The sequence below is a fragment of the Sceloporus undulatus genome, chromosome 6, assembly GCF_019175285.1.
Source record: "Sceloporus undulatus isolate JIND9_A2432 ecotype Alabama chromosome 6, SceUnd_v1.1, whole genome shotgun sequence".
Classification (NCBI taxonomy): domain Eukaryota; kingdom Metazoa; phylum Chordata; class Lepidosauria; order Squamata; family Phrynosomatidae; genus Sceloporus; species Sceloporus undulatus.
In genome coordinates this window covers 87,442,702-87,454,766 of record NC_056527.1, presented here as the reverse complement: position 1 = coordinate 87,454,766, position 12,065 = coordinate 87,442,702, and the positions used below count along the sequence as shown (strand labels likewise).

Sequence of the window (12,065 nt, the reverse complement as noted above, 5' to 3'; positions counted from 1 at the left end):
CTGAACCTCATTGGTTCATAAAACCAAATGTGTCAAAAGAATGTGAAGAATGTGGTTGTCGTCGTCTTTTTCTCCTTCTTCTTCTTGCTGCTATCTGTTGGGAAGTGCAAAGTAGAAAATTGGAGATAAAAAATATTTTCATTTATTTAAATTGGAGTGTCCCAGAGGAGGACATGGAGACTATTTGGTTGGGCTATTTCCTGTTCTTTCCATTTTTATATTAGGTTAAAATAAACTGACCTAGATCGCTGGTAAAGAAAGTTTCTCATTATACCAGGAGCAGACAGAAATTATTCTGGGATAAACAAAATCTCCAAAATAAAATCAGAAAGTAAAGGGACAAAATTAAGGGGCTTTCTGGCCTTCTTTGTCTGGATGCACCCTTACATTAGTCAAAGATGTAAGTTGTTCAACTGATTTAAGTCGTACTGAATTTACTGTGTCTAGTTTCACTGTGATTAAGTCTGGATCCAACCCAATGGCAAAGTTAATGATAGTGTTTCATGGAGTGAGATATCAAGATTTCATCAAACAGCTTTTACAACATACACTCTTACACAGACACATATCAAGGTTTCTATAATTCAAAGGGCTGCCTTTGACGCTCTCAGGCCTTTCTGCAGATGTCTTGCAGTCTTACTCAAAATCAAATGGAAAGTTGGGCGGGACAAGCTCTCCCTCTGTATTTCACAAACTACCCAGTCCAGATTGTTCATTAGCAAGAGGAAGTCTACAATCAAGATGTTAATTCTGTGAGGTTGTTTGCTCTCCTCTCGGAGTCTAAGAATTACAAGGTTTGGATGTGTCCCCAGGTCTGCTGACCACAAGGGTGAAATAGAGGTATGAGAATAACAAGAAAACCCCAGGCAACTGCTGTCCGGCACGTTTCATTCAAAGCCTCTAGGCTGAACCATTGCTTGCTTTACTCTTTTTTGCTTTCTTTTTTGTCTCCTTTTTAGTCAGTAGTCTAGTTTTCCTCTTATTTTTCCCAATCTAGAAAGCGTGGAGGGAAGACACAGCAAAACTGAAATGGGAACTGAACGAGCCCTTGTCCTGGATCGCTTAGCGAGCAATGTAGCCAAGCGGAAAAGTTCCATGCCACAGAAATTTGTTGGTAAGATTTTCTTTTAAATGAAATCTCTTTGAGATATGAATGGGTTGGTAACTTAGCATGGTTTTCTGTTCAAGCCATTTCCGAGGCATGCCTTTGTCGGATGCAGAAATGGATAGCGTGTCATATCCAGGAAATGGTATTCACATCCAGACCCCTATATCTATCTGTTCAAAGGTTTGTGATTCCTGTCTGTGTTGGTCTACCCCACTTGCTTCAGTGCCATGAGCAATTTAACATGCATTCTTTAGCATGTGCAGATCAGTTCCTGAAATGAATTGAGGGGAAATGGTGATGAATAAACTCTGAATTCCCAGAGCCTACCAGAGGGCATTAAACTAATTTCCATTGAAATCAGAAACACCTCACTAAGTACATAGAGCAAAATTACAGACCCATGATCAGAACATATGCAAACATAGTGGTTCTGCTCTGAGGCTGGAAGAAGGTTCTAGAAGAGGCAATGCAAGGGGTTCTGTATCCATTTATCGCATTACAGAATGGAATATTTTTCCTCCATACAGCAGGTTGTTTTTTTAAATAGCAAATACACTTGTAGAAATCTGGTTTAGCTTTCTGTCTATTTATTAACTGGTTAGCTAGTGAACTTTAAATTTGTTGTTGTTATATACCTTCAAGTTGATTCCAGCTTACATTGACCCTAGCCTGGGGTATTTGTAGCGAGATTTATTCAAAGGAAGTTTGCCATTACCTTCATCTTAGGTTGAGAGAATGTGAATGGCCCAAGGTCACTCAGTAGGTTTCCATGACCAAATGGGGATTCAGACCCTGGTCTTCTGGAGCCTTAATCCAACATTCAAAACGCTACATCACATTTGTTGTTATTAACTGCCTTCGAGTCGATCTCAACCCATGGTGACCCTGTGGATGAGACATCTCCAAGACTTCCTCTCCTCCACTGCTCTGCTTAGTTCCTGCAAATTCATACACATGACCTCCTTGAAAGAGTCCATCCATCTAGCATGCCGTCTTCCTCTCTTTCTACTTCCCTCCACCTTTCCCAGCATTATTGTTTTTCTAATGAGTCCTCTCTTCTCATGATGTATCCAAAATACAACAGCCTAAGTTTTAGCATTTCGACTTCCAGGGAGATTTCTGGCTTGATCTGCTCTAGGACCCATTTGTTTGTTTGGTTTTTGGCTGTCTATGGAATCCTGCAGCACCACATCTCAAATAAATGGATTTTCCTCCTATTTTATTTCTTAATTATCCAGCTCTCACATCCATACATGATAATAGGGACTACAATAGCTTATATGATTCTAACTTTTGTGCTCAGTTGTATATCTTTACATTTTGGGATCTTTTCTAGTTCTTTCATAGCTGCCCTCCCCATTCTTAATCTTCTTCTGATTTCTTGGGTATAGTCCCTGTTCCTGTCAATGTTTGATCCCAGATATGATCCACAGCCTTTCATGATCAATGCAGTCAAAGGCTTTGCTGTAGTCTATAAAGCACATGCTGATTTTCTTCTGGAATTCCTTGGTGTGCTCCATTAGCCATCATATGTTTGCAGTGTGGTCCCCAGTGCCTCTTCCTTTCTTGAATCCTGCTTGGACCTCTGGAATTTCGTAACCCGAGGCACCACTGTATTTCTAAAAACTCAGTAATAGATGCCTTGTGAAATATAGAATGAGTCCCCTGATAAGTTACAATTGCTGGGAGGAAAGACTAGGTTTATTATTTTCTTTTTCCTTTCTCTTTACAGACTGATTGAAAAGTCCCAGATTTTGTTCCTGTTCTTTCTGATTTTATACTGGGTTAAAATAAGCCAACCTGCGGAACTGGTCATGCTGGGAGCTGACAGAGAACACCTTGGGATAATCAAAATGTGTATGGATCTCCAAAACAAAGTCTGAAAGAATAAGAACAAAATTGGGACTTCCTGGTCTCTTTAATCAATCTGGAATATGTTCCCATCCTAATTAAATTAAATTCAGAACTGAACTATTAATGTTACTGCTGCTGATTACAAAATGGCTCCTATCAGTTGATTAACTAACATTGTAGTAGATTGCTCTACTGATTAAATTAATTCTACAGTGAACTCCTGATGAAGGATTTTAGATTTTTAAGATTTTAGATCGCTGGGTTGGGGTGATTGTGTATAGGATGGGGAATGATTTAAATATCTTTGACTTGAAGTTTGTACTCCATCAATGAATCTGAAGAAATGGACTGAAATTCACAAGAAGTCATGCCAAAATAAATTAGCCTTAAAGATTTCAGGAGATTTGTCTTCCTCTTTCCTGCCATGACTATCCTTTTGAAAAAATGCTAAGGAAATATATCAATCAACAAACGGTAACTTTATTTATTTATTCATTTATTTCTTATTTATATATTTAATTTATATCCTGCTTTTCACGCAGCATGGGGTCCAAAGTGGTGCATGTTTTAAAAACATAATGCAGTTTTAAAACTCTTAATATGAAAGTTAAAACACAATTAATCTAAATTTCTATTTTAAAAACACAGGTTAAAAATGGCTTTAAAGGACTGTTAAAACGTAATAAATTAAAAATTAAAATTAAAAAAAAATTAAAAGCCATATCTTTTACAAAAAAACCTAAAAACCAAATGCCTTCTTATATAAAAAGGTCTTTACCAGCTGGTGGAAAGGCAGCAGGGAGGGAGCCAACCAGACCTCCTGGGGAAGGAAGTTCCATAATGACCTACACTGACGCTATTTGAGATCTAAAGGGTTTCTATTTGGATGAGGGAATAGATGATAGGCTTATCAAATTTGCAGATGACACCATGTCAGGAAGGGTAGTCAGTACTCCAGATAACAGGATCGGAATTCAAAATGACCATAACAGATTAAGAGAGCTGGGCCAAAACTAATGAAAGAGGGATAGATGTAAGATGTACTTAGGAAGGGAAAAATGAAATGCACAGATTGGCTTGACAACAGTACATGGGAAAGGGATCTAGGAGCCCTACTAGACCACAACCTGCACATGAGTCAACAGTGTGATGCAGCAGCTAAAAAAAGTCAATGCGATTCTAGGCTGCATCAATAGGAGTATAGTGCCCAGATCAAAGGAATTAATAGTACCATAATATTCAGCTTTGGTCAGAGCTCACCTGGAATACTGTGTCCTGTTCTGGTCACTGCAATATCCACAAGAAAAATATTGACAAGCTAGAATGTGTCCAGAAGAGGGTGACCAAAATGGAAAACTCCATCTGCTGGGTATGTTTAACCTGGAGAAGAGAAGATTAAGAGATGGCATGTTAAAATATTTGGAATGAAGTCATATTAAAAGACAGAGCAAGCTTGTTTTCTGCTGCTCCAGAGAATAGGACCTGGAGCAATGGATTCAAAGTACAGGAAAAGACATTCCACCTAAACTTTGGGAAGAACATCTTGACAATAAGGGCTGTTTGAAAGTGGGAAAGGTTGCCTTGGAGTGTGGTGGAGTCTCCTCCTTTGTAGGATTTTAAACAGAGGCTGTATGGCCATCTGTTGAGAGTGCTTTGCTTGAGCCCCCCCCGCATGGCAGGGAGTTGGACTGGATGGCGCTGGTGGTCTTTTCCAACTTTATGATTTTATGTTTTTATTTTTATATACAAAATATTCAAGGCCAGCACTGAACCTCCCCATTTTATCTTGGGCTCTATAACTCTATGATTCTGCTTTAATTGACATGGCAGCATCCTATAGAATCCTGTGATGCGAAGTTTAGGGAGGAACATTAGAATTAGCCAGAGAGCTCTGGAGCTTCACTGAGCAATAAACCATAGGATTCCATAGGATGTTGCCATGGCAGTTAAAGTGGAACCATGGTGTTCCAACTGTGTAGTGTGAAAGAGCCCCTACTCTCCATCTGCATCAGAGCCCAAGTTAAACAGGCACTTGCCACAATTTTATAAACAGATCTCTGTTACAAACCAACATCATTTGATCTTGCCACAAAGTCCTATGATTAACTGCCATTATCACTCTCTCTCTCCTTCTCTCTTTCCTTTAATGCAAGGAACAACAACAAAGTTAACCTTCATTTTTTCCTCTCATCTCTGCAAAAGCAAGGGGGAACAATTATTCAACATAACCACTGCAAGCTCCACCAAACAGTTACAAGCAAGAGTTGCCAGTCACATGTGCATAAATGTTTTAGGTGAAGAATAAAACTTTCAGGATATTAGCAAAGTGTCCTGAAAGAATTATTTCCCAATGTCACAACTTTTGTGGTCATATATGTGTCAACCTTTTTAAATCTTCAAACTCCCACAATAATCTTCACTGCTTTTTCTGCCACCAGCTGAAGCAGCTACCCCTCTGGAATTTGTTATGGTATTTACCAGTTTGTAAAACATATATTATCTATCAGCAAAGAGCAAGAATAAGACATTGCTCCTCAAACAAGTATACAACCAATAGGAAATTATGGTGTGTCATAGGACAATGTCTTTAGCAGCTTTAAGAGGCACTACCAATACAAGCATGTTCAACTAAGGGCTCTGTCACTCTACACAGTTAGCCATAGCACTATGATTTCACTTTAACTGCTATTGCTGCATTCTGTAATATCCTGGGTTTTGTAGTTTCATGAGCCACTAGTGCTCCCTTGCTGAATTTCTAAATATCCCTCTCTAAACTGAAAATCCGACAGTTTTATAGGATGTTACCATGACCATTAAAGTGAAACCCTAGTGCTATAATTGTATGGCATATAGGACCTTAAGAAGTGAAGTGGCCCTTTTACACATCAGGAAACTCAAGCTGATCAATACATTGAGCCCATGGTATACTTCCAAAATCTATGGAAGCCAAAATCTATAGATGCTAAAATCCCATTACTGTATATATAATGAAGTAGTAAAATGGTAAAATGGAACCTGCAGCCAAATGACAAATGCAATGTGCATACCATAGACTATAAGTCGACCTCATGTATAAGTCAAGGGCAGGTTTGGGGGCTAAAATTGTGGATTTTGATATGACCAGTGGATAAGTCGAGGGTAAAACTTAAGGCCATGTAACAAAGGAGCTAAAGGATGGAGCAAAGGAAAATGATGCCAAAACCTCACAAAATTCCAGCAGGCATAACTGTTTCTGTTCATACTGAAGATTGGATGGATGAGAGAATAAAGAGGGTGGTGGTGGTCAGCTTTACCAGGACAGATTGCAGTCTTACCTTTCACCAGGGAATGGTTCCTTTAAAAAAGAAAAAGAATTGTAGTACAATATTTACAATGACCAGTGGAAAAGTCAACTCGGGTTTTTTGTGTCAATTTTTGACTAAAATGTATAGACTTATACATGAGTATATATGCATGTGTTTATCACATTTACACATTTTAGGTGTATTCTCAAAAAGCAATGTGTCAAGCAGCTTGACTTTAAAAACCAATAACTACAGCTGGGTTTTCTCACACACATATATTTTTTTCAGCAGCCATGACTGGATAGGATATGCACAACCCAGTTCACGACCCAGTTTTCTTCAAGTGTGCACTTGTCTGCTTATCTGTAGATCAGACCTGGATTCGAATATGCGTTGAACTGGGACGAGACCTATTTTATAGGGACAGGAGGGCTTGTAGTACCAGAGCTGGTAGCTCCTGTTTTTAACAGGTTGACAAAAGTTTTTTGGCAGAGTGAGTGAGAAACATTGAGAGCAATAACCCTTCATGGGATTTTGCTCATTTTTTCTGACCAGAAAAAGAGTGATGAATGGGTTCATAACTATGGGCCTGGCTGAACTGCACTAAGAGCAAATGGGGGTGATAGAATCTGAAATCAATAGGCAGAGATGGTAGACTGGACAACTTCAGTCTGTGGATTATTTTCCTAGGTTAAAATAGGGAGAAAGGTTCTAGTCCTTTGATGACCAAATGGACTGGATTAGTTCAGACTGAAAGCATTGGATTGTATTTCTTAATGTTCTCTTATGGCAGTAAAACTGTTTATAAGCCAAACTATAACAACATTGCAGCTCTTTTTTTTTTCTTGATGTGCATTTTTAAAATTTGCATCTAATTTCCACATACTACAAGATGGTTGTATGTGGAAGAAAATGATATCCACCACCTGTAGTCTATCCACCTTGTCAGCTCAGTTTCTCTCCCTGAATTTTGCAAATCTTAGCCATTGTTTGTGTTTTCTTATTTCTCTCCTGCCCCCTGCCCCAATGAAGATCACATTTTCGCCATCACAAATCCCATTGGTACTAACACAGGAGTTTATCACATGTGGGGAAATTGGTAGTTTATATGGTGATTATCCCATTTTAATCGTACAATCTCAATTAAAACGCGATTAACATTTTCACACACAGCACAATAAAAGAGCCATTATCCCGGGAATAACTAGGCAATAAACAACAACAAATCATTCACAGGATTGTGTTGCTGTTTATTGCTTGGTTATTCCCGGGATAATAGCACTTTTAATCACGTCATGTGAAAATCTTTGTCGCTATTGCCCAACTTTCATGGGATAGCCCTGGGATAATGGTGCTTTATGCACAATGACATGTGAAAATCTTAATTGTGAATGCAGCATTTTCACAGGATAATCATCGTTTATACTTCCAGTTGTCCCCGTGTGATAAAGTCCATAGGCAGTATAGCTTTCTCTCTTTTTTTAATGCCACATTCTTGATTGCAGTTGAAATTGTGTCAAGGTTTTCTGGGTCACTTTGTGGTTTGTCACCTGTGATTAACACACATGGGTGGGTGGATGCAGCTGCTGCTACTCAGTTAAGTGAACTGAATTGGGTACAACTGAGCCAGTGGAAACTGTAATTCCTATTTCTCTCAAATCTTTCCAATGTGTTTTTCTCCCCAGGGAGGGAAGGCAGATTGAGGTTTGTCTTTTGTGGGGGATTAAAATATTTTTTAATAACTGCTGTGCAAAATAATTGAATATCTGTTGCTCAACCAAACTTCTTTGAATTTCATTGAGTTTTAGAACAATCCATTAACAAGTCATTTGGGCCTTTTCACACTACATAATTATAATGCTAAAATTCACTTTAACGTCCACAGCAACGTTCTGTGGAATCCTGGGATTTGCAGTTTAGGGAGGCGTATATAAAATTCTTAGCCAGAGGGCTCTAGTGATTCACCGAAATACATAGCCCAGGATTCCAAAGGATGTAACTAAAGTAGTTAAAGTGGAATTGTTGTGTTTTAATTGCAGAGTGTAAAAGGAACTTTTGTTCCTAATGGCTACTTGTGTTGATCTGTAGTAATTCACGGGCTGCATACACATATAGCGACACAGAAACAAACACAGCCTTCCATGTTTCATTTATCCTTACAGAAGCAGATGCACACTGACGGACAGATGTGCATACACATATTCAGATTACACATTGACAGATGGGATGTACTCTCCTACTCTGCATCTCAGTAAGTGAGGACAGGGAAGTTTTGACATTCTGAAATTCCATAATTCATTCCCCTTCTCCCAACCATCTGGGCAAACAGATGATATTTGGAGAGCATGGGAAAGATGTAATGTGGGAAAGATAGATCCTGTGCACCTCTTTTTGTCTTCCTCCTCCACCTTCTTCTTATTCTCCTGCTGCCTATGACTTGAGGGTGGGTAGGTAGAATATGAGTGCCTCCTGTAGATTGTCCATGACAAATTTCATCCTGAGAGACTCAGATCATTCTTACTTCTCATAACTAATGCTTTTTATTTTATTTTTATTTTTTTTAAAAAGTTTAAGCGGGGTTTAAGAAAAACAGTGCTAGAATTCTTCTTTATTCACGGGATAATTGTGGGATAATCATGATATCATGCAACGTCGTGTGATAATCATGTTATTGTGTGATATTGACGGGAACATCCCACTATGCTTCCATCTTTTTTGCTGGTGTGATGAAGTTCCTAGTCTTTGAAGCAGCAGAAAGCAAGTATACTCCATCCTCAATATGACACCCTTATCATATTCAAGTCAATTTTAACTTATGATGATCCTGACATAGGGTTTTCTTGCCAATATCTATTTAGAGGAGGTCTGTGAATGCCTTCCTTTAATGCTGAGAGAGTATGATTTGTCGAGGTCCTCCCTATGGGTTCCCATGGCTGAGCAGGGATCCAAATGCTGGTCTCTTGGAGTCCTGGTCCAACGTTCAAGCCATTATACCACACTCCCTTGGTATATATCACCTGCCATAATGATGGGCATCCTCCTAGTTAATCATTTTTACAAGTTCAAAATAAAAAACGAAAAGGGAAAAAAATACACCCCACAGCCCTCCAGCGTCCCTTGAGAAACTAGCCCAATAATTTTATTTGATTCATCTTTTCTAGAACTGGTGTTTTGAGTCATAAAGAAATGTAATGCTGTGGGGATTTTTTTTCTTTATTATTCCTTTTAACTATCAGATGGATCGTGAGATTGTCAGACAGCCATCAGTTCTCTCTGTAGCGCATTACTAAAGAAACGTGAGTGGTTGGTTTCACCCCAACCCTAGAACAACCCAAAGAGTTTTGTGGTCCTTGAGTCATAGCACTGCCAGTGATAACTATCTCAAGTCTAGTTTCTATCATATATCTTTAAGGATTTTAATGTGAAAGACTTTGTTGACTTACTACTCATTAACATTTAGTAATATCAGCAGAAACCTAGTTTCTTATGATCAAAATTGGATTTGTCTTGTATGTCCATGACTGTACCACTCAGGTGCAATTGGGTTCAGATAAGGAATACTGTGACTGGAGAATTTAAGTTTTCCAGTTTTCATGCTTTTAGTCTGTAAGAGAGAGCCGAAAGTGTACAGGGAATGGTGTTGAAACAATAAGATGCTGAGAAAAATTTACAGTGATCAAGTAGCCTCAATGCTCTCACCGTAGTTCTTTCATTCAGCATAGATTATAGTCTTGGAACTTCCTTGTAATTTCTCAAGTGTTCTTCTCTCCCATAGGTGAGAAACGCCCCAGCTTTGAAGTGAACTACAGCTCTAGCTTTGGGTATGAGAAAGAAAGGGATGCCATTCTACAAGGACACATGATGGATCAAGCCATCAACAATGCTATTGGCTACTTTGGGGCAGATGCCCTGCGCCCAATTGTGCAGAACCCTGCAGCCCCAACTTCTGAAATGGTGCCCGTGATCAGCAGCTTGTACCCCCTTGCACTCACCCGCACTGAAATGACCACCAGTAACCCACAAGAGATAGAAAAAAGCCACACACTGCTGAGAGAGAAAAACATTTCTTCTGACAGAGGCCTTTCTCCAAACAGTGGCCAGGACTCTACAGACTCCGATAGCAACCAAGAAGAACATCATACTCATGCCTACCATCAGAACCAAACAGCCACTCTTCCTCTGCAGAGTCGAAATGGGCTTCTGACCTACAAGGACCACCCCGGGGCATATGATATCTTCAGGTCACCAGCCATTTGTCCTCGTGATGTCTTCAAGGTCTTCAACAAGGACGGTGAACCCATTGGTGTCCACCGCTGTGATCACTGTCGTGTTCTCTTCCTGGATTACGTCATGTTCACCATCCACATGGGATGCCATGGCTTCCGTGATCCCTTTGAATGTAATGTGTGTGGGCACAGGAGCCAGGACAAATATGAGTTCTCCTCTCACATAGTCCGTGGTGAGCACCGAACAGGACTGAAATGAGGCTGGAATTCTTCCTTCATTTTCTAGGAGATGTCATGCACATTTATACTGCAAAATTAAAACAGTATGAAACCGGTTTGAAAGGTAGTATGCCTTCTCCCTTCAAACCCTAGGATTTTTTGAGGATATTGTCTTCTGGATGGTTCTGAAGATTCCTCAAATTCTTAGAATTAGGGTTCTCACAGTTCCAATAGGTTTAAACAGATTTAAAATTACTTTGCATTTTTAGTGAAGTCAGACCTTAAAGGATCTCCCTTTTTGCCTTTAAAAAAAAAAGATCTCCAGAGAAGACAATATATACTTTTAAAGACGAACTCTAGATGTGTTAGGTCCCCATCTACTTTGCATTCTGAAATTTATTCAGCTGCCATGACTCTCTCTGACAGTGTTCGATTCCTGGAAAAATAGAGGTGTGTGACACCTCCCTTTCTAATATTAGCTTTTTGAAGATGTATAGGAAAGCACTTTGTAAATGCTATTTTTTAATGTTTATCATGCCTATATTCCTGAAGCAAGAAGCAGTTTTACATACTTTGCAGAATTAATTAGTAAAATAGGTTTTCCTGAACTATGGTCAGGAAAGTCAGACAGTTTGTCCAATGAATCCAATTCTGTCTACTCTGAATGCAATAGCTTTCAAGTATTTCAGGTTTAGGACTTTTGCCTTGTCACTTTGCCTGATTAGTTTTTAAGTGCCAAGCTTTCAACCTGGGACCATCAAAATTTAAGGGAGCCTACAGTCTTGTCTGAGGGAACTGTATATCTGAACAATTCATCATATATAGCAAATGGTTTACTGAAGCATGCCAGCGAAAGACATGCAAGAAGGCATATCTCTGACAGGCTTTTTTCTGTCTGTGAGGCAGGTGGAGGTTCTTATTGCAGGGTATTCAATGAGATCAAGAGAAGCTGAATCCTTCCTCTAGGCTGCCTGAACTGGGAAGACTTTATCATGTATTTCTGTCTCAGACAGTAGCACAGAAAAGAGGCTCAGCAACCTGGGGCCAAGTCTTAAGTAGAAGGAAGGCTGAAGTGAGGTCCTGATCTCCAGTGCTGTATTTCCAAGTGTGCATTAGTGGGAAGCTTGTCCTTGAGTGTTTTCAGCTCAGTGGCAAAGATGACCACTTATCCAATATTGCCATCCAAGCTTGCTCTCCCACCTCCCAGTTACACGTTCTTACTCCTCTGAAGCATCTCTGTTTCTGGTTAGTTTCCTGACTAGGCACACTTAGGGTTGCCATCTTGTAATTTTAGACAGCTCTGCTCTCTCACCTTGAAAGAGCCAGTATGGAAAGTGTGGAAAGGGAGAATGTGTATTGGGTGCAGTCCTCAGG

General features: G+C 39.5%; 1 protein-coding gene across 4 annotated transcripts in view; it reads left to right on the top strand.

The window, feature by feature from the left end:
• Positions 1-11,822, top strand: part of IKZF3 (IKAROS family zinc finger 3) — a 46,940-nt gene extending 35,118 nt beyond the window's left edge. For 3 of the 4 annotated variants that reach the window (XM_042470954.1, XM_042470955.1, XM_042470956.1), the window contains 2 exons: positions 998-1,114; positions 10,022-11,822. In XM_042470954.1, the coding sequence (XP_042326888.1) occupies positions 998-1,114; positions 10,022-10,731 (827 nt within the window). In that variant the 3' untranslated portion in view covers positions 10,732-11,822. Of the gene's footprint in view, positions 1-730; positions 841-997; positions 1,115-10,021 lie in introns of those variants that run through there. The other variant, XM_042470957.1, reaches the window with a different exon arrangement.
• The last annotated feature ends 243 nt before the right edge of the window (positions 11,823-12,065 follow it).